Here is a 23,581-nt window from a genome sequence, read left to right on the forward strand (position 1 = left end):
AAATTGAGATTTTTTTAGTAGTACTAGAATTACTCAGAATCATTATCTTTGCTTCCCAAAAAAAGGAAAAAGAAAAGAAAAGAAAAAAGAATCATTATATTGGTACGAACATTAGAAAAATAACACCACAGAATCAACCCCACTTTATATCTAATTCAACCCCTCCAACCACTTCCAAGTTCACACTACTCTTTTCATCAACTTTTTTTTCTCACCAAAGACTTTAAACTTTGTGACACCAAGAGAGAACAACAACAACTAGTCCATGGGAACCGAAGCTTCATCGTAAATTACTCCACCTTAGTACTTTTTTTTTCTTTCCAAATACTATGAATTTTTGACCAAGCTCCAATTAGCAATTAATTAACCATATATGACTGCATTAGCAATTAATTAACCATATATGACTGCAGGTTTGAGACGAGTGAGATGTTGGCAACGTTTTTAGCATCCACACCATTGCTATCGGAGTCATGGAGGCTCTGCAACATCTCCAACACAAGTACACCGCGAGGTTTTCTCGTGGAGCAAATTGGAGATGTTGGGTATATTGCTTTCTCAGGCAACCAAACGGTTGGGAACTCGGAACCCAGCTGCAGAAACTTGGTGCCATTAATGGAGAGCGACGGAAACGCCTTGTTCATCCCGCTGCACCGCCTCAACGAAGGCGAGGAGCCTGTAATGGTGCATGCAGGCCTGTTACAGCTCTTCCTGTCTATGCATATCTCTGCAAGTTTCCAAAACCAGGTTAGCTATTTCTGTTGTTGAAATTAAATAACTGCTAGTTGAAATTTTGTATGCGGGTGTATAATTCGGTAAATGAGAAATCTGTATTGCTATGTAAATCAAAACAAAATAAGCAGAAATGATTTATAGGCCGAACGAATTCAGGAAAAAGAAAAGAAAAGGAAGAAGTAACTGATTAAGATTAGTGTTTGACCGTTAACACGATCATTAATTTAAAAGATTGTTATTTTCTTTGTTCTGAAGTTGGTCTTGATTAAGATAATTAGACTGAGTGCTATGTTTTCACCATTTTTGTAGTGTGAGCATTTGCGTTGTGTTGATCATCCATTTAGTATTTCTTCTCATTGAATTGTTAATTACATGCTGATATGTATTACATAACATTTCAATTTCATATGCTAATAATCAAATTAATTGGTAGTCATTATATATTTAGCGTCTTGATAATTTCTAAGGAACTAAAGCTTTAGCCATAAAAGACCTTGGCAGGTTTTTGTTTTTTGGTTTGGAGTCTTTGGACTATGCTGATAGAAGAGGCTTCAATGCCAACTGAACTAGGGTGAGATACTGATAAGTTTTTGAAAAAAAATAAAAACAAAAAAAGGTATCTGGGTCCAGAAGGGCTCTTATAAATGGAAATAATATGAACCATGCTAACTCTATTTCTGTCTATATTTTTACCTCGCATTACTAATTAGGTTGCCCCAAAAGGAAATTTTTAACGTTAAATTGTTAAGTAATCATCTAACACCATAAAATAATAAAGGTGTGAAAAGGGAAGGTTCTAACAACCTTTTTTTTTTTTTGAGGGGGAAGGTTCTAACAACTTGAAGCACTAAATAATTAATGGGAAAAACATAGGAAAGTAATACTAATAAAAATAAAATTAAAAAGGTAAAGAGAAGCACTATCTAGTGAAAGTGTGTGAGAAAAGGGAAGTAGAGATATGAACTTGAAAAAGTTGATTTCTAAATTCTGATCCACCAAGAGGACCCTCCTCACAAGATATTCCTTTCATATTATTCATATTATATAAAACGTGCAAATTAAAAAAAAAAATAGTGAACAAAAGATATACAAGAATTAATTATTTAAAAAGACTTTTAACTTTTGTTTGCATTGATATCTCAATAATGCAAGCCACTCATAAAAACAAGGTTGGTAATTGGTAAATTTTGAGAGAGAGAGAGGCCCTATTGTATTAGACAGCAGCCAATAAGATATTGAAATATTGTCAAGAAGTATCTAATAATTTTCCGTCTAGGACACGAGTCATATATTTTTACGTATTCTAAATGTCGTATCTCATCACCAAATTTCAATTTTCCTTTGAAAGCCTCTTGAAGATGTTGCTTGGTGACTTCCAAAGCTTGTTTTGTCCATGATCACCACATAAAGGCAAAAAATTGGATTGTATCTTTGTACCATCACATTTTTGGCCAAGTGATTGTCACAATTTTTATATAGTTGTGACAAAATTTTTTAGCCATTGATTCCAATTCGATTCTCTTTGTCTGTTTGAATTGTAGTTGAAAGGTCAAATTCAGTCTTCGATCCAATCTCTTCGCAGGAAAGAGCCTTTTCTTCCGTGTCGACTACTTCCATTTTTTTTTCGGGTGATTTTATGTTAGAAAGAATAATTATGAAAGGTTCCTTTCATTTTTACCCTTATCAATAATGCCACACATTAGTGGCCAATCTAATTGCCTGAAGAATACAAATTAATCAGGTGTAACTAGAAAGATAAAGAAGGATGGAGTCTGTTCAATTGGTGGATGCTCCCACAAACTTTTATTTTATTTTATCTTGATAGAATGCTCCCACAAACTTTATATGACCTTTGATTTGATTTGTTTTACAAACTTTATTAGTATTTTATAATAAATTCACATGGCTTTATATCTTGTATGCTGGTGGCGATGTGTGTGTTATCATCATTTATTTATGTTACTGAATAAATTAAAGATTATTAGGTGTAAATGTAGTATACAATTTCAAAGTTACTTACTAAAAGTTTTATAATTCAACTCGTTGATATTTTAAAAAAAAAAACATAAATGATTCAAATCCCTTATTTTTTTTTAAGTGTAATCATCAAATTTATCAAAAAAAATTCGGCAGCTACTTCAATTTAATTTTTAACTCCTATTTGGTACAAATTTTCTCAATTCCCCGTGCTTAATTTATAATTTTATATTATGGTCAAAAGTTTTTGATGGGTTTCTAAGACTTTTTATAATAAACAAATCCACGTAAGGTGAGAATGGTAGGAAGTGGTATACTGCATACATAGATACATGCGCACCCAGATTCAGTCCTTAGAATTTCCTAATTAAAAACTTGAATAAAAATACAGTTGGTGGAGGAAGACATGGTACAATATAGGTTTTAGTTACATTTGATCACTTGATGCAATTTTTGTTAATGTTATGTTATTTAATCTTTTTTGTTGAAAATTTGAAATCATTTTTTTTATTCCATTATTGTCTACTTATAAATCAATAAATATCACATATATAAAAAGTAAAATTTAAGAGATTTTTTTAATAAAAAAAATTCAATTTAATAACACAAAGTATGAGTTTATAGATAAGATAGTGACTAATAGTCTGATTAGCACAAAATTGACCGTACATGTTAAAAACAAAAAGAACATATAACACAATGATAGAATTTTAAAAATATTTTGTTTTTTTAATAATATAAAATTTAAAAAAAATATTTACATCAAGTATAACTTGATTCTAATATTATGATCAAAACTTATCAAATTTGCTAAATTTGGTAGCATAGTCAAATTACAAGCATTGGCTTCATTCACCAAAAAATGCAACTCCTTCCTTGGTAGTGTATAGTTTTATGTATTTTCTTATTGTGATTAAATGGATTGCTTATGATTGATTATTTATTTAAACACTAAGAATCCTTTAATTAATAATGGAGTTGATATTTGGTGTCACTATTATAAATGTAACAGTAGAAAAATTCTTAAGTACTCTTAGAGTATGAATAAATGGTGTTTCCTCATTTTATATTCATGGTAGACTCACCATAAATGTGAGATAAGAGAACACCGTTCTTCGTACTTCAGAAATATCTAAGAATTACTCATAACAGTGATATAAAATTCTCTTTCTCAATGATGATGCTAAAGATGGTACAATTCCCTAAAAAAGAACAAAAAATGTCATGAAAATTCCAATTTTAATTTTTTCTCGAGGGTCAAATAAAAACAAACCAACAAGCGGCGGCTAATAAAAGTTAGAATTGTTCATAAAAAAATAAAAATAGTGTCGGCGATCCCTTTTCGCGCCGTTATCGTTTTGTATTTACTTGATGCCATGGCACGTAAGTGGTGGCCACCACTTTCGTGGTTATGTTTGTTTGTTTGTTTTTTTTTTTAATTTATTTATTATTTATTCTTAATCTTAAGTATTGTTTGGTTGGGGCCACTTTCCACTTTCCAGATTGGCCTCTTCATAGTTTTGTCTACACTTTGAAATAGCGGAAAAGTTAAGCTTCGAGGAAGCAGAAGCAATTTTTATAGGGTCTGATTAATGTGTGCCATAAAAGTATACATTAATTATTTATTTTGAAATTTTTTTTATGGAGAATTAAAAAACTGTAAAAACAGTTAATTACTTTTTCGCTTTTTCATAAAAAGTTTCTTAAAATAATTTATATGTATGCCTAAAGTCACACGTTAGTAAATCCCATTTTTATAACCAATCCTTTTGAATTTTACGAGCACTTTGTTAAAATTGTTTTCCATTGTAGTTACTATAAACTTTCTTCTTCGATGCCCAAGTTGTTATTAATATATAAACTTGGTAAAGTACTTTTTTTGGTTATATAAATTTTTATTTATTTATTTATTTATTTTGGTTGGGCAATAAGCCACTAACAAAAAGAAACCACCCACTTTGAACATAGAGAGATTTGATTGACCAAGTGCTCAGTCAGCGAGACTTTTGGACCAAGTCAAACGCAATTGGAAATCTTATTAGCATTCTTTTTTTTTTTTTTTTTTTTTTTTAAAGGAAATCTTTTTAGCATTTTAATAATTTTTTATCATCAAATTCAATAACTTAATCTCATTACATAAAGGTATATTTTTCTTTTTATGAGTTTCATTTCATTATGTTTTTTTTTTTTTCGTTATGTTTTGTATGTTAAATAACACATATTTGGTGAGACTAAAACTTAGTGTAACCAGTGTTGTGTAACAAGCAATGGAAAACATTGAAAAACTTTAGAAGTTGTTTGCAGAAAAAATTATATATATCAGCCCAATCACCTGATTTAATGACCCCTTTTGTTCAAATTGCTAGAAGCATAATAATAAATATTATGAAGAACTTTTATTTTATTTTATTTTATTTTTTTGAGAAGAAACATTGTGAAGAACTGATTGGTTCATATGGTACTCTTCCCTTAAGAATACGTGATTCCTTAAGCTCACCTAACTCGATTAACTAATTACCTAATTTGATCGTGTACATATCACCTGCAAAAACACATATTGACCTATAACATCATTATTTTATTACTTATATAAAATATATATATATATATATATATATATATATAAACTATGCTATAGTGAAAGAACTTGAATCACGTTTCAGAAAAAAGAACTTGAATCACACGCTTTGGTCAACTTTTGCTTCCCACATGTTATTCATACCGTCATGCATTAAAAAAAAAAAAAAAAAATACCGTCATGGATTCATTCTTGACTTCTCTCATTCATCTTTTGCGGCTCTTCATTTTCCCTTGCCGAATATCACCACTCCAATTAATATTACAAAATATAGGAAGTAATTATTAATTACCTACTCAAAGAGGAAAACGATTATCACAAAACCTGGGAAAATTCATCAAACCAATTAGGTGGCGATTGATGAGAATGTAATTTTAGTACCGTGATTTATTTAAATAATATACGTTGATGGTGTTATGAGCTGTTATATAATAAATTAGAGGAAATTCTTCCAAACCTATTTGGAGGAAAATTTTGAATCTTTCAAATCTCTACACGGTTGGTCATTAAATTAGAAGCAATTAAAGTATAATACTAGTCCTACTTTATGCTAAATCTATTAAAAACAGTTAGAATCACCCTCCAAACTGGTTGGAAGGAAAGTTCTGCTAATCCATTACGTGGTAACATTCATAACTTTTACAGAATATGTAAATTGTTCCCAAGTTCTAATTTTCTATGGTTATTAATTGCATGATTTAAGCCTCATGTAACAAAGTTCAAACATGCAAATGATTTCTTCAGATGTTGGCACTAATGGAGAAAAGCAGGCCAATTGTCATCACTGGCCACTCTCTAGGAGGAACAGTTGCCACACTTTGTACTCTTTGGCTCCTCTCTTACTTCCAATCTGTCTCGTCTCCCGTACAAGTCCTATGCATCACTTTTGGCTCTCCAATGCTTGGCAATGAGTCACTTTCCAAAGCTGTCCTTAGAGAAAGATGGGGTGGTAACTTTTGTAATGTAGTCTCAAAACATGACATCATGCCAAGAATGCTCTTCGCTCCTCAAGCATCTTTTACTCAGCTACATTTCCTGCTGCAGTATTGGCATTTGTCCATGAATTGTCCTCGCTTTGGCATGCTTGCCCAATTACACGACGAAGATAAAGCGGACCTCTTTCGCTTGGTCTTGTGTCATTTGGAAGTGATAGCACAAGCAGGAGAAGAGGTAGCAAAAAGTTTATTTTGGCCACTAGGAAGCTATTTGTTTTGTTCTGAAGAGGGAGCAATTTGTGTGGATAATGCTGTGTCTGTTATCAAGATGATGCATTTGTTGCTTATGACTGGCTCTCCATATAGTTGTGTTGAGGATCATCTCAAGTATGGAGATTATGTGGAGAAAGTTTCCCTACAGTATTTGAACCAGGGAAGCTTCATGCAAGCAGATATTCCTGAGTCAAGCTATGAATCAGGGGTTGCTATTTCACTACAGTCCCTGGGGATATATAGCCAGGTAGCGCATTCTATCAATCTCAAAAATTTCTCCAAGTGTCATATATTTTACGAACTGAAACCGTTCATATTATTCACTTCAGCTCCATTACAGGTACTCCCTAAAGGTCCCTAAATTTTTTTCTGAAAACTACATCAAATATGACATGGACAAGTAGCTTTAGTTTTCATTTAGTTCAAAAGGCCAATCATTGTCTGAATACCACATCAATATGTTCAGAGTGGTTCCTGAATATGTTCAAACAGAATCTTATTACCTTTGCTTTGAGGTGAATTGAATTAACCATCTCTCCTTTTATTGTACCTATAGGAAACAGTTGCCAAACCTGTCAAAGACTGCTTGAAGACGGCAAGGCGAATGGGTCTCAGACCAAACCTGAATGCTGCCAAGCTGGCTGTTAGCTTAGCGAAAATTAATCCCTACAGAGCTCAGATAGAATGGTATAAAGCATCTTGTGATGAGTCTGATGACCACATGGGGTACTATGATTGTTTCAAGCTAAGGGATAATTCAAAAAAGGGCGCTAAAGTTAACTTGAACCGGCACAAGCTTGCTTCTTTCTGGAATAATGTCATCAAAATGTTGGATAACAATGAACTGCCTTATGATTTTAATAGGCGAGCAAAATGGGTCAATACTTCACAGTTCTATAAACTCCTGGTTGAGCCATTGGACATTGCAGAATACTATCGGACAGGGATGCATCATGTCAAGGGCCATTACTTGAAGCAAGGAAGGGAAAGGAGGTATGAGATTTTTGATAGGTGGTGGAGAGAGAGAAAGGTAAGTGTGGATGAAAATAATAAGAGGAGCAAGCTTGCAAGTTTAACTCAAGATTCATGCTTTTGGGCAAGGGTGGAGGAAGCAAGGGAGTGGCTTGATAACATTAGAAGTGAAAGTGACCCAAGAAATCTGGCTTTGCTTTGGGAGAATATTGATGCATTTGAAAAGTATGCTAGGAAATTGGTTGATAATAAGGAAGTTTCTAGAGATGTTCTGTTAAAGAATTCAAGCTATAATTTGTGGGTGGAAGAATGGAGTAAATTGAAATCACAGCTGAAAAAATGCTCTCTACAGTTTCCAGATTATGTGAATGGGAAAGTAGTTCCTTAGTGCACAATTCAGCAAGTGACCCAAGATAGCTGGCTTTGGATTCGGAGAATATTGATGCATTTCAAAAGTATGCAAGGAAATTGGTTGACAATGAGGAAGTGTCTACAGATGTTCCGTCAAAGAATGCAAGCTATAATTTGTGAGTGGTAGAATGGAGTGAGTTGAAATCACAGCTGAGGCAATTCCCCGAGTCTCCAGATTATGTGATTAGGGAAGTAATTCCTTAGTGTATAATCCAGTATAACAATGCATTGTAGCGCATTTTGATACAATGCAAATTGTATCTTTGGCAGTGCATATTGTGATACAATGCTAATTGTATCTTAGGTACGTGACTTATATTTATTAGGTTGTATATCTTATGCAGACTCATATTTATTAAGTTGTATATCTTATGCAATAATATTTCTTAACCCAAAGAGCTGTATGAGCCACCACGACAAAGAAGCACTTCCATACTTGGGCTGTGATCAAATATTTTGGTATGTGCTTCTTAGTGGGTCACTACATGTAGGATAAAATTCAATTAGTTTAAACTTAGCTATTGATTTTATTTTCTTTCATCATCTCTGGCACTCCTTGCCAAACATGCAACTGGGACACCAAATTCACTTTCTGGTAGAAAGAATTGCAATGCCAGATTATTCTTGCATCTTGACTAAAATGACCAATAAGATTTCTTGGTGGTGTGACTGGACAATCTGAAATTAGTAATTACAAATTCACATTGACCAGTAAATTTGTAACTCTTTTTTTTGGTAACCATTTATATAACAAGGAGTTCATGGGAAGAATTCAAACAAAAATGTTCAATACAAGAGAGAAGTTAAACCTTCCCATTCTGACCATCAATATTCCTAACAGGTCCCTTAAACCATTTTCTTGCATCCAACATCCACCAAAGCATTATTAGACCCAAACCTACCCCCAATGCCACTGGTGCATAATTAAAAGTATTCCAAGTAATCGGATAGTAAGTTGGCAAAAGGAAGACTGAACAGGTATAACAGATCCACAAAAAGGCAACCAAGCAAATTGGCCTTCTTGCTTTGCCCAAATAAAATGGCCCAGGCTTGAAGTTTTTCTCAGCCATAACCATTCTTGCGAAGATTGGAACTGCATAGCCGCCAACCCAACCAATTGTACATATGGATGTTATGGCAGTGAAGACTACATTCACTTTTAAGATTGGAAGTCCAAGAAGAATGCATATGGCTGCACAGAGCCACACAGCATTTGAAGGAACTTTGTGTTTTGGGTGCACTTTTCGCCAAATGGATGAAAAGGGAATTCCTTTATCCCTTGATAGAGCATATACCTGAAGGATAACATTGTTCAGTGAAATGGTTATGCAGAAATATAAACAGAAAAATTCTAAGAGATATTTCAACACGGATATTGCTCTTGACATTTCTAACAATATGAAGTCTAGAAATTAGATGTGCATACAAGAAAGTAATGTTGTCTTGTGCGTAAAAGAAAGTACAGTTCAAAACTTCTAAATGTTTTTGCATTTGCTTCTCTTTCTAGAGAATATATACAATACCATAGTTATACCCTTAACAATGTAATGATTTCACTTGGAAGCTCAAAGTCTATTGTTCATAACATAGTTCCTGTGCAGATGGACAACTTGAGATGCTACTGTTCACAGGATAACATTTATCCAGGATTTTTTCCTTTCAGAATTTCAATCTTAATTGTAAGGAAAACATGCAAAACTGAGGCTTAGCAGCAGATATATGGGAGATTCCCAATGGCAATGCATGTAACGACATACTTTCACATGATTTATGTAAGCTGGCACAAGGACTACAATAGAAAGCTATTGCTAAAGTTCACTTGTTTTGCTACTGCAAAACAGGTGTTGGTAGTGGTTCCCAAAACTCAAGCTAGAAATGAGCCCTCATCCCCTCCAAATCCCCATTCTTCCCAATGCAAATAATAACTATGTAAAAAAATGATAGCTGCTTACCACTCTGGCAGCACTAGTAGTGATAGAGAGCCCCCCAAAGAAGAATGAACCCCATATGATAAATAGTAAAATGATAGCTCCAGTAGCACTATGATATCTACCATGGAATGCATCATAGAGTATTTGAGCTGGCACAAATGTTCCAGCAGTTTCATTGGTTGGATCATATAGGTAGCCAAAATCCTGAGTGAAAAATTGCAAAGCATATCATATAAGAAAAATATCCAGAGAATAATTGGAAAAAAAGAAGGTAATGACCCTATTAAAAGACAATATAAAAACATACGGTGTACGTGGACCTCATTGTTACTCATATCAGAAAGTGAGAAGATTATGCTACTCAATTTGCATTAATATCATTGCATAGTAATTTCTAGAAGCAGCAAGTACTTATGACAAGAGGAAGATTGAATGCAACTCTAAACACCTTCACTTTGTTGTTTATGCTACTGCCTCCATCTCACAATAGACAAAACTTTTGAAATGACACAGTTATTATAAAAAAGGAAAAAAAATATAGTGATGTTCCTAAAATATCCTCTAATTTATATTAGAGGTGGCATAACTTTTGACAAGAATCCTTTCTGTTTTTTGAAATAAGATGAGGGGAAAATAGGAAAATGAACTTCCATTTTTTGAAAATTTCACATATCTTAGGATGGCCTAAAAGTTTAAGGTTATCATCTATATTATGGGACAGAGGGAATATTATTTAGGGCCAAAAAAATGAATAAAAGAAATAGAGGAATTGAAATAACTCATTACAACCAGAGTTCTGAACTTTGCAGTAGTGTCTGATTACTTGTTTGGAAAGTAAGGGCCAAAATCACGGGCTAAAATTAGTCATCATGACAAATACCTGAATGCTGAAAGTAAGGGCCAAAATGTAAGCCCATCCAAATATTGAAATGATCCCGATGCTGGAAAGAATTGCAATAGGGCCATTCTTGTCTGCCCCTCTGGTTTCCTCAGTTAAATGTGCAGCAGCATCATATCCATATAGTGAGTACTGGCTGACTAGAAAAGATAGAATGACTGCATAAGGTTTGCTTGATATTCCAGTTGTCCCAGTTGCCACTTCAAAATTCGTGAACACGTATGAAGCAGATTGTGTAGTCAGTGCTACCAGGGGCAGCATTATAACAATAACTGTCCCTCCAATGACCTGAAAAAGGGATTGCAACCAAATGTTAGAACTGAAAATATTACATTTCACATGTTAATTATTCCATAAAAGTTGATGTAGAAATTGGAAGACTAGGTTCTGCCAGTCAGGCTTACTGAGCTGGATGAGATTTTCTGATTAGAACTCCATTAATTACTAATGCCTAACTTTGCCGTGATAAAGACAGCTGGAAAGAAGATCTTTTTTAGGATACACAAATAGTTGGAAAGAAAATCCTGGGAAAAGAATAGAAACTTACAACCATTCCATCCCAGAAAATTTTAAGATTCCATTTCCTCAATTTTGGAAACCAAATAAGGCATGAGGTCATAAAAGGCCACTTTAGGATTGAAGATTTGTCCGTATGCCACTGCAACAGGCCCTAATTGACTAGTTTATGATTGTTTATGTATTACAACTAAAAATCGGACTAACTTTTCTTATTTTTTGAGGCAATTAGAAATGCTATTAATTTTTTATGCAAATAAACTTTTAATTTCTTTATCATTTTGGATTACAACCAATTTTTTACCTCAGTTATTTTTGTATTTTGATTTCTCTTCTGGTAATGACACTATAGTAGAGGAATGTATATAATTTAACTGCTATAAGATAAATGGACTTTGACATTACTATATAGTTTTTTCTGCACTTCAATCGCTTTCCAATTTGATTAGTCTCTGGCATAGCCTAAAAATTTCTTTAACAGGAAATGGAGCATAGGTAATGCTAGATTAGGTTCCCATAAACAGGGATGAAAAGAACAACTCTTGGGAAGAGTGAAAATGATTGTATCCTATATTTGCTCGCTGTCTCTTTTTTTAACACCATTATCTTGATTATCAACTAGAGTATAAATGGTTCACATCTTGATTATCAATTAGAGTATAAACTGTAAAAGGCATATAAGCAAGCTTATATAGATTATACCTGCCACCATATTGAAATTATATCGATGAAGGCAATCACTTCCAATGCAAAAGTGTTGAGAAATGCCCATATAAGAGTCAGGGCTATGTACATACATAGAAATAACCATTTAGGAGCCAAGTACCCTCCATCCTTATTTGTGCCAGTGCATAATAAAATGATACTTTGCAGTGTTTGTGATCCTGCATAAGCCTTCTCCACCCAGTTAGGGAAAAAAGAAGTTAAATACGATTACCAATTTATCATATACCAAAAACATTAATAGACAAACTCTAAAATATTAGGAAAAAAGGTACCTGTGTGCCTATGCCAGCAATGAGCCCTATGGTCTCTAGCCAAGCACAACACCATGATGCAAATGGACCCCATTTGGGGCCAGCTAAATGGGCAGCCCAGAAGTAAAGAGAACCAGTAGTCTGTTTAACACACAACCAAGAGAAAGTCAGTCATCTAAAACTTCAGCAAAATGCATTCATAGCCATTATTAAGGGAATAATGATTTGTAATAGATATTAGCAAGCCAGGAGAAAAAAAAAAAATTTTGGATCGTATAAGGTAGCTCTAACAATGTTGCTGAGAAAGCAGGCTCAAAACAAGTTTTTGGATGTAAAGACGGAAAATTTTACTTTCTGCAACAAGATTACTTCAAATTTAATCTTGAGTTCTATTTCCCAGAGATTCTCACTTATCTCCTGAAACTGGTTTAATTGCTATCCTCTTTTCACTAAACAAAGTAAAACTTTTATGAGTTTATCTGTTGTGTTGGGAACTGAACATGGATTGTTAATCTTCCGATCCATAAACATGTTTCTTGTAAAATACTTGCAACGTGCATAAAGCCAAAAATCTGGTTTTCACTCAGTAAAGATCATACATTTGACAACTATTCTCTTGTGATGAAAATAAGAAAGCTACTTGATTTCTCAACAGGTTTAAGTTGTAACAAGGTCATGCTCAATAGAATTTAACATGGCTTTGGAAATTTTGATGTGAATATAATCCTCATATATTCTTTTTAATTTTGATTTCCATAAAGGGAACATCAAGTATCAGTTTCTAATCAGCCCATCAGTTGCATCATGTTTCCTTTCTTATGCTTTTATAGATATATGCATTTGGATTATGAGCAGATATTAAATTCAGGAGCAAATGATTAAATAGAACAAATCTCCATGGCAGTTTTGGTCACTATATTTTGGCCATGTTTTCAATTTGGTCCTCAAGTATTTATAACTCCATTTTTGTCCTTATATTTTTAAACTTATTGTCATTTAAGTCCTTATCATCATCTCACTTACAAAAAAAATAATAATAATAATTTTAAGTTAGCAGTGCAGTTCATTAATCACGTAGGCATTTTCTGTAAGTGAGATTATGGCATAGACCAAAATAACGACAAGTTTAAAAATATAAGGACCAAAATGAAATCACAAAAACTTGAGGACCAAATTGAAAACATGGCAAAAAATGTATTTTTGCCTAATATTTTCAAATAGTAATATTTAAATAAATAAATGAACAGGGGAAGATGGAAAGGTACTAACTGGGAAAGAGGAACAGATCTCAGCCATTGCAATTCCAACAAACCAGGTGAAGAATGATACTACCACCCACCCCCAAACAAGACTTGCAGGACCTGCATATTGAAGACTTGAACCATACAGGGGAGTAATCCCAGTGAAAAGGGTCATTGTTGAAAATGATATTGCCAGTGTTTTGAACAAAGTCTGCATCAAATTAGAGCAACCCAATTAGTAGAAGTCTATATAGGAGCAAATCAAACAAGAAAGAAGAAAATCTATGCAATGATAAAAAGAACTTTATAAGGAGCAAAAAAACAAATACATATAGTAGTAAGATAACCAAAATAAAAGAATAGTTACCATTTCTCTTCTGAGTTCTTGCTTGTAACCCAGCTCATTGAGCCGCTTCTCCCCAGAATCCATTTCTGGCATTTGTGGCGCCTCAGGCTCCTGTTGGTGGTTCCTCATGATATCAAAGATATCACTTGGAAATTGATCTCAAAGATGGTTTAACAAATATGAAATAGAGAGTAGAAAGAAAGAAAGGGTTTGACTAATAAACTTTTGTATACTCTGCTTTAGAATTTTCGAAGATCTAGCTTTAGGAAAAGAGGGTGCTGATAGATATATAAGTCAAACTGTTGCCAAGTTTGAATTCTCGTTAATTAGTTCCCTCCAATAATAGTTTTAATAACAACTGTCAAGTGTTCTATTTGATTATTTTCCCATACGCTTCTTAGTTCACACTCTTTGAGTTTTGCGTGGTCTATATTGCTTCCCAAAGTAAAATAAAAGCTGCAATAATAAAGTGTGCCGTTTTTAAGAAAATTACTATATTCTGCACATACTGTGCCTTACTCTCTCCTAAGACCATATGTGAACTCTTATGTGAAGAGTGTATAATACCCAAAAAAAAAAGTCCGTACCCAATACACAAAACTAAAACTTACACTTCTGTAAGGTTAAAAAAAAAGTGATAATAGGCTGCCTTACTTTACCTCCAACTATTTTTTGAATAAGTGATTTCCGAACTTGAATCCGTCGCTTTTAGTATTAATGATCATCAGAAAATGACAATTTACTACATGTAAGAGACAATTTTATATTTTTTAACTGTTACACAAAATATATGTAACTGCTCAATATCCTTTCACATTTATATGCAACTATTACAGGAAATATCAAAGATGGAAAGATTCCAAGAGTCTTGAAGAATATCTCCATTCCAATGGAATCCAGGGAGTCCAAGATCGCGGCCAATTATTTTAAATAAATATCTCATCATGTGATCAGCTTTGAATTTTTAACGGGTCAGGAAATAATAGCACGTAAACTCTTTGACTAGTTGCAACTTGCGATCACTTTGATTTGTTAATAAAACATCTTCCAACATTGGTTAAGATTATTTTTTATTTTTTAATTATTTTTTAAATTTTAGAGCAGCTCAAACTCTTTTCCCACTCAAACCCCCAAACTTGCTAAGTCAACTACACCTTAATTTTTACGATTTTTTTATCTCTCTTGAGAATCCTTTGTTGTAATCATATCCCAATAGATCATGGTTGATGAAGATCTAATTAATTAAGTACCTAAGTGGCAATTCAAGCTTACAGTAAATAATAATTTTCAAAATTCTAGTAACACAAATACTTTCATTTTTTTTCACCTTAGAAAATTTAGGCAAAAGAATAAAGAATATATGCAAGAAGTAATGAGGATTGATCATACTTATTATGGAATAAAAACTTCAAAGTGTTCCAATATAGTTACTTGTAGGATTAAAAAAAAAAATGATGTATTTCATGAACATAATGACATATAAAAAGAAAAATGATAAAGTTAAATAACCTTGGAGAGGAAAAGAGAACTTATAGCTTTCATTGTAGTCAACCTTAAAGTATACAAATATTTATAATTTTTTTTCCAACTGATTTTATTTAAGAAATAGTAGAGTTTGAAGTTAAACTCTAATATAAAATCTCATCAAATTATTCCCTATGATCTAAACTCAAGTTGTAGATATACTTGAAGATAAAAATGAAAATAAAAAATTGTTGATAAGCAAACAGTGTGATAGATGAGACCAAATTGATATAGGTCTCTAAGATAATGAAATAGTGCAAACGATTAAAATCATTTTTATACACGTGCTAATATTTTTTTTAAGGTTTACATTTGTTGAATGTAGGTTACATATTTTGTTAAAAACATTTTTTTTTTATCCAAAAAAATTGATAAGAACAAACAAATTATTGTTTTTATTTAAAAATTACTGTAATTTGAAGCAGTCATTTGTTGCAATTACAACTTCTAAGTTTAACTTTTATTATATAATATATGATATATGATATATAATATAATATGATATTTTAACTAAATTCATTCGTCTCATAAATCATAATGAAATCATTCTTATCGGGTTTTAAGACTCATTGGGTCTTTGAGTCTTAAAAGGATTAGAAAATGAAAAACAAAATTACTTCAATCGTTTTTTGCCTTTTCTTTTCGTGTTCCTTTTGAGATGTAAATGAAGTCAAACCAACCCCATCAAATTTTATATTAACAAGATGTGGCATGAATGAATTTGAAATTTTGGGACACTTTTTTTTTTTGAGAACAAACACATAAATTGTTTGAACACTATCAATTTGTTATCATGCAAATGCAATGCATACTTTTCACTGGTCCGTTTCATTTAAAAGAGCTGGGAAGGATCTGAGTTATCTTACTCAGCCGTATGGGAACCAGAATTAAAAACAGAATTAACTAAAGCTTGCACCCTAAGACCAAAAATCAACTTAGATTATCTTTTTTTTTTATATCAACTGTTGGAGTATTTTAATATTAATTAATTAAAATGGATTTATATGATAATATAAATATAAAGATGTGGAAATTAATATGGAAGATGAGAAGTTAGTGAAAATATTTAATCCCACGTTGGAAAAGACAGAGACTAGTTTATTTCTTTTAAATGTGGTGATTAATAGGTTGATATGTATTGTAACAATTCGTAAAAATTTTTGTAAAATAGTTTGTATCTCTATTATTATTTTTTAGAATAATTTTCTTATTCATTAGTGAGTAGATGATATTTTTATTATGGAAAATGAAGAGCTATTCACTTAATGGATTAGTTGTTGGACCTATTTATTTCTTCAGAAACTCTTTATCTCGTCCATTAATTGTGTAACTCTAGCCCATAATATATATCTAGGACATCCAAGATATTGAAATATAACAAGTTAACAACATTAAGACACCAAAAAAATCCAGCAAAGAAGGGTGTTCTTTCTAGTGAAGGTTTGGGCTTGAACACTTTTTGCAAAGGTTGTTCTAGCCATATGACATTTGCTGGGCAAGACAGAGAAGGTCTGCACCGACTACAAAGTTTAGCCAATTAAGGGCTTGAATCTCATTAAAGAACGCGAGTGTTGTGCCTCAATCCAAGTAGTATTGTATATTTTCTAATCTCAAATAAATAATATTAAGAAGTATTATTCAGCTTCTCTTTGTGTTATTTTCATTATTATTGTGTTTGCACCAACATCAACCTATGACGTCCATTTTTATGATTTTTGCTTTTTATTATTAGATCAAGATAGAATACACAAATAAGTTTTTGGTCTAGACAAAATTAAACTCTAGATTTCTTATTTAATTAACAGAGAGTTTACTAATTGAGTTGACTGGAATCTACAAATATCTTCCTAATCATGTTGTGTTCCAAATATATATATATATATATATATATATATTTATACTTTTTGTTTCAAGATGACTATCTAATAATTGCAGAATTTGCCAAACCCTTTTCTTAAGTCGTAAGTTTCAGTTAGATTAACTAACGAAGTCTATTGTCATCAAATAATAGATTTGAGGTTCAAATCCTGCCAACAACAAAAATCAATTAGTAGGCAGTAGCTTTGCCTAATAATAAGAGTAAATATCATAAGGTGGATATCGTAGGTTTAAATTTATTGTATCAATAAATAAATAAATACCCCCCCCCCCCTCTCTCTCTCTCTCTCTCTTCCAGGAAATTAATTTCTTTAAGATATCTTCATAATCCTGAAGGAGTAGAATGCATGGACAAACGTGCATTACTGATTAGCCATAACCCTCAAGACATGGAAAACAGACAGTAGTGGAGCTACTTAAAAATCATGAAAATCCAATATATATATGCATGCATCATGACTTGAGGGCTGGGGAACATGCAAAGCTCCTTCCATTGGCTTGAAGATGCATTGTGGCAGAAAATAGAACATGCGATATTGCTTAATTCTGTTGCATATTATGTCAAAGCACTGGTGTTAAATGGTAATTACCATATAAAAAATGACTAGGTCAATTTTATCGGTGTCCAAATTCCTAAGTTATTCGATAAGGAAGCATCTAATGTATTAGTCAAGCTGCAATCATATTTCTATACTTTCATGACACACAACACAAGTGTCTCACCACTCTTTGTCTATCTCGAACTCATAATAAGTAAAAGTATTTTAATATATTTAATGTAACCTTAACGGGTACATAAGGACACCCATTAACAAATGCCAAAAGAGAGATATCAAAATACTGGTGATAGTTGACACTCTCATGATTTCAAGGGGGAAAAAAAGTATAAATCAAAGCATGCCATTCCAGTGTTACTGGGATCTCTCCTCATCTTATGCCATTAGTCAACTCACAAGGCTGGCTGTTAGGATATGCATACATATATTCTAAGGCACGAGAGATTGAATCTTGAAACTAATTAAGGCTGATCAGAAGGAAGTGGATGCCACTGATTCATAAAGGCTACATATTATATCATATAAATTAAACCTTTCTTCAAGTCCATCAAGAAAAGTCATTCGGGAAGTTCCAGTACTTGCACACTGCTGAAAAAGATCAAGCATGATCAACGAATCATATTATATTTATTATAATAAGATAGAATCTGATTTCATCTAAACGAAATAATAGTTTATTATGCCATGGAACGAATTATTAGTTTATGCCAGAACTTAATGTAGGCTCCAACCGCTACTCCCTACTAGCAAAAAAATTATAAATTTTTAGAAAAGCCACTTAATTTATTTGATTTCAATTTTTGATTCCAAAAATTATAATCAATGCAAAGCAATTCTAAAAGTATTATCTAATTTGTATTAATTTAGCTAATACTTTAATATATATATATATATATGTAGGGACACGTTTTCCAAGCCAAGCCCAAGATGCATGGATCCTTAGATCAGTGAACCCGATACAATGAATTTGTAGAGAGTGGGCCAAAGAGCTGTGCTTTAGTGTATGGATAACGACCATCACGGTATTCCTCATGGACCGAGTTTACCAGAGATAATTAGTCCTCGGCAAGATCCGAAGAGCTTTTTTTGGTGCCTCTGGTGTGTTGGGGAGTCTCTCCCTCCCTTGTTCTTCCCCTTTACCCCCTTTTTATAGTCGTTTTCTTCCTCCTTAGTGGGGTCTCTAGGGTAGGTGATTGTCCCATCAGCACCTCCCTCCAGTTGTTGAGAGTGGTTGTAAGGACACAGAAGTATGACCGTATCAGGCACAAAGCACTGAATGCAATAATGACAGCCTTTTCCTTAGACGCTTCTGTTTTCTTCGTTATCTTTTCTTGCTTTTCGTGCTTTCAATCCTGTGGAACGATATAGAGTGTCGCTACTGATCATATGTTGCCTCTCTTACCCTCTGCTATATCCATCCGAGGAGGATTCTCCATGGCCGAGGAGGGATTTTTCCTTAGGCTAGGCCCCTGGCCTAGTGTAGACATCGATATGGGCCTATTAGCCTTTTACCCCCCACAATTGCCCCTCAAAATCCTACTGTCCGATTCCTTGAACGGATAGGAGGGTTTTTGTGACATCGAGCCTGTGTCACGGTTTCCCAAGTCTTGCCTTCCATTAATGCCAGAGTCTCTTCGTTTGCTTGAGGCGCGTTCCTGGCTGTGAGACATTCTTTTAGTCTATCTAAGCCACGTCCCTGTCATTTCGGTGCACAAGGCATACTTTAATTAGAGCCCTTTCACAAGGTGACCTAAATCCAACGACTGAAGACTACTTTGGAGTTCGAGCGAGATTGACCTTGTTTGTAATTTTTTCCTGGAGATTTGGGGGGAATTGATTGCATCCAGATTGGTTCCCTACATAAGACGCGCAGTGGGAGACAGTCCCCCTTTATTTGCAGAGCCTTGAGTTTTTCAGGTTTTTAACTCCTCAAATGTTCCTAAAGTCCCTGCTATGAGAGTGACTGAGATTTTGGGAGTGAAATGATCATGGTTAGGGTGAAGATGAAAGAACAAAACCCTCTTCAGAAGCCTTGGGTATCTCCGAGATTCAGAATGGCCTGGTCAGGACAAGGGAGACAAAGGCTCAAGGCCTTTTTTCTCCTTGAAAAGGCAAGAAAGGAGCCTCTTCTTCTTTCAGTCAAAATCTGATACTTGCTCGATTGCTGCAAGAATGATACTTGCTCAGTTACTGCTAGAGTAGGTATGGGGATTGGGCATCCCCGCTTCTTCCTCTCTTCCATCACTAGTGCTACCCAGGTGCCTCTGCTTTTTCTTCTCTTCTATCACTAGTGCCACCCAAACGCCTCTGCTTCTTCTTCTCTTCCATCACTGATGCCACCCAAATGCCTCTGCTTTTTCTTCTCTTCCATCATTGGTGCCATGCAGACTTGCCTAGTCATTGTTAGAACAAAATTGAAGGGTCTATCGTCCCCGTGTATTTTATATATATATATACATACATATATATATATATATATATATTCTTTTTAGTTAGCTTATGATTACAGGCTTGTCTAAGCCCCTTTATGTATATTGTACTATCTCTATATCTAATAAAAGATGATTTTATCGCATTTTACGTATCCTTTCTCTTTTGTAATAATTATCTTGTGAATGGATGTATTGGTGTTTTTTCTTTTGAACCGTACTTAGAACCGATGCCTTCATCAGTAGAGTTATTTATCGAAATCAACAAGTACAACAGTGCCAACTTTAAATAAGTTAACTATACAAGACTAACCTGGATAACAGCCGCACGTTCCGTATTGTGGACAGAATGATCGCTTAAGGATATGTAATCCGAAATAAACTGTCCGAGGGGGTCGCTAGGTACTAGGGTTCTTTCCCGCGTTTCCAATGATATTCGTAACTTTAACTTGTTTTGGGTATATGGTCTGAGGACCGAGGCATGACTGTACCTGGTCTAAACACAGAAAGGCACCATTGTGTGTTAGTTTCCATAAGGCCGAAGGCCGAGGACCATGTAATATCTCCATTATGCCTAAGACTCAGGCCCTTCTTGAAGTTGCTAGTTTCCTGTAGGCTTGACTTCGAGGACCATGTAAGGCCTTGGTTCTGTCTAGCACTTAGGTTTAAGCTGTTAGAATGTAGTTTCCCCATAAGCTTGAGTCCGAGGACCATGCAAGGCCTTAGTTCTATCTAGCACTTGGGCTTAAGCTATTAGAATGTAGTTTCCCCATAGGCTTGAGTCCGAGGACCATGCAAGGCCTTGGTTCTGTCTAGCACTTAGGCTTAAGCTGTTAGAGTGTGTAGTTTCCCCATAGGCTTGAGTCCAAGGATCGTGCAAGGCCTTGGTTCTATCTAGCACTTGGGCTTAAGCTGTTAGAGTGTGTAGTTTTCCTATAGGCTTGAGTCCGAGAACCATGTAAGGCCTTGGTTCTGTCTAGCACTTGGGCTTAAGCTGTTAGAGTATGTAGTTTCCCTATAAGCTTGAATCCGAGGACCATGCAAGGCCTTGGTTCTGTCTAGTACTTGGGCTTAAGCTGTTAGAGTGTGTAGTTTCCCCAGAGGCTTGAGTCCGAGGACCATGCAAGACCTTGGTTCTGTCTAGCACTTATGCTTTTGGTTTGGCCATCAACTTCTCTCTCCGTAGGGGATTTAGCGGACTGGACTATTAGGCCCGCGAGAATTAGCCCCTTGTCAAGTGTTCGGGGCACACGTCTGACGTCAGAAGACCATAGGAGCACGTTTCGCTTAACAACCCTTCCCACGTAATCAACGCTTCGAAGTGTGGGCTTGAGTGGAAACCGAATTAAGACAACAACAGTGTGTTTTAGGAAATAATGGGGAGGCTTTCGTGTAGCTGGTACCACCGCCATAACGGTCTTCCTGATGGACTCCTACTGGCAGGAGCTTGATCCCACCGTGATTAGCCGTTGCACTTGTTAACGCATAAGCTCTTCCCACAAACGGCGCCAATTGTAGGGACATATTTTCCAAGTCAAGCCCAAGATGCATGGACCCTTAGACCAGTGAACCCAATACAATGAATTTGTAGAGAGTGGGCCAAAGAGCTGGGCTTTAGTGTGTGGACAACGACCATCACGGTATTCCTCATGGGCCAAGTTTACCAGAGAGAATTAGTCATCGGCAAGATCCGAGGAGCTTTTTCTAGTGCCTCTGGTGTGTTAGGGAGTCTCTCCCTCCCTTGTTCTTCCTCTTTACCCCTTTTTATAGTCGTTTTCTTCCTCCTCAGTGGGGTCTCTAGGGTAAGTGCTTGTCCCATCAGCACCTCCCTCCAGTTGTTGAGAGTGATTGTAAGGATATAGAAGTATGGTCGTGTCAGGTATAAGGCACTGAATGCAATAATGACAGCCTTTTCCTTAGACGCTTCTATTTTCTTCGTTATCTTTCCTGCTTTTCGAGCTTTCCCTGTCCTGTGGAATGATATGGAGTGTCGCTACTGATCATATGTTGCCTCGTTTACCTTCTGCTATATCCATCCGAGGAGGATTCTCCATGGCCGAGGAGAGATTTTTCCTTGGGCTGGACCCCTGGTCCAGTGTAGACATCGATATAGGCCTATTAGCCTTTTACCCCCACAATATATATATTTCATATTATTATTATTTGTCAAACACATTCATTTTATTATTTAAACAATGCATCACGCAAATACACTGATGGTAAAAATATAAACATTGAGAAGCTCAAAGGCCCAAATCCATCCATTCTCTCTCTCTCTCTCTCTCTTCTCTCTCTCTTTTTGAAGATTGTTTAATCTAAAAAACTCAATTAATATCAGTAAAAATATAAAAATTGAAGCTCAGAGGCCCAAATCCATCTACTGTCCTTTAATTTTTTTTAAATATTGTTTAATCTAAAAAAAAATTAATATTATAATTTATCTCATTAATTTTTTTTAAATATTGTTTAATCTTAAAAAAATTAATATTATAATTAATCTCATTAATTATTATTAAGTCAAATTTCAGAGAAGTTCAGCCCCTAAAAACTCTTCATTGTATGTCATTTGGTTATACTAAACGAAACTACTAAAGGCCTAAGTTTCTGCCACGAGTCCTTTGTATTTTCTAAAAATTTCAAAAAAATCAATTTACATTTTATTTAATTTCATTCCTTATTACTTATTAGTGTTCTATTAGATGTCTCCTCAGCTTGATGGCTCTATTTGGCTCATCAACTAAGGCACCTCTTTATTCTTATGAAAAGTGTATCAAAATTCCATCGTTTGAAATTGGCATTAAGACTTCGTGGATATTTTTGGTTTGCTAGAATCCGAAGATGCAATGATCTTTTTTCAATTAATAAAATTTCCAAATGAGTAGTTTTAATGTCACTGGTTGGTTGGGAAGATTTTGATTCTTGATTGAATATTCGATCTTATATTTAATCTTTAAGCACATAATTTGAATACTTCAACTATCAAGACAAGACTTGGTGCAATGTGAAATCCAATGGTCCACCAGGCTTTTAATCCTCGTGTGTGCCCAAAACAAGTCTTCTTTATATTACTTCAGTCGGCAATGGTATTTGACATAATTAAAACATGGTCAATTAGGCAGCAAGTTGCACTAGATACTTAGTATGATGTGGGAAATGCAAATAGGATTTTATTTTAATTTAGTTTTATTCAATTTTAGAGGTCAATCATATATTTTTTTTTTCCTTAGCTCCTATTGACTAATTAGGTTTTAGTATTTTATTTAATTTCTTAAACCAAGATTACTTTCATATTCAATAATTAGGCTTTTACCCAAGTCATTAGAATTAGAATTTAGTCCTAATAGTCTATATATGCGTGTTAATGTACTCAGATGGAGACAAGTTTATGATAAATAAAATCTAA

General features: G+C 34.2%; 2 protein-coding genes across 2 annotated transcripts; one reads left to right on the forward strand and one right to left on the reverse strand.

Moving 5' to 3' along the window:
- LOC115965507 (lipase-like PAD4) lies at positions 1–8,271 on the forward strand. The gene is made up of 4 exons (XM_031084752.1): positions 1–285; positions 414–747; positions 6,035–6,745; positions 7,055–8,271. Exons 1-4 carry the CDS (start codon positions 266–268, stop codon positions 7,856–7,858), a joined length of 1,869 nt encoding a protein of 622 aa, XP_030940612.1. The 5' UTR covers positions 1–265; the 3' UTR covers positions 7,859–8,271.
- A 314-nt stretch (positions 8,272–8,585) lies between these two features.
- Positions 8,586–14,195, reverse strand: LOC115965374 (amino-acid permease BAT1 homolog). The gene is made up of 7 exons (XM_031084577.1): positions 13,812–14,195; positions 13,473–13,655; positions 12,225–12,344; positions 11,929–12,120; positions 10,693–10,998; positions 9,834–10,016; positions 8,586–9,176 (listed from the first exon to the last, which is right to left on the reverse strand). Exons 1-7 carry the CDS (start codon positions 13,917–13,919, stop codon positions 8,685–8,687), a joined length of 1,584 nt encoding a protein of 527 aa, XP_030940437.1. The 5' UTR covers positions 13,920–14,195; the 3' UTR covers positions 8,586–8,684.
- Between the last annotated feature and the right edge of the window lie 9,386 nt (positions 14,196–23,581).

This window comes from Quercus lobata, chromosome 10 (assembly GCF_001633185.2).
Source record: "Quercus lobata isolate SW786 chromosome 10, ValleyOak3.0 Primary Assembly, whole genome shotgun sequence".
NCBI lineage: Eukaryota > Viridiplantae > Streptophyta > Magnoliopsida > Fagales > Fagaceae > Quercus > Quercus lobata.

Bases quoted from the DNA above. Each gene is read 5' to 3' on its own strand.
- LOC115965507 (XM_031084752.1), top strand. From the start codon at position 266: ATGGGAACCGAAGCTTCATC. The intron at 286-413 runs GTAAATTACTCC...ATATGACTGCAG, and splicing joins ATGGGAACCGAAGCTTCATC to GTTTGAGACGAGTGAGATGT. The intron at 6,746-7,054 runs GTAGCGCATTCT...TTGTACCTATAG, and splicing joins CCCTGGGGATATATAGCCAG to GAAACAGTTGCCAAACCTGT.
- LOC115965374 (XM_031084577.1), bottom strand. From the start codon at position 13,919: ATGAGGAACCACCAACAGGAGCCTGAGGCGCCACAAATGCCAGAAATG. The intron at 12,121-12,224 runs GTACCTTTTTTC...TGGGTGGAGAAG, and splicing joins TTGCTGGCATAGGCACACAG to GCTTATGCAGGATCACAAAC. The intron at 9,177-9,833 runs GTAAGCAGCTAT...GTTATCCTTCAG, and splicing joins CTACTAGTGCTGCCAGAGTG to GTATATGCTCTATCAAGGGA.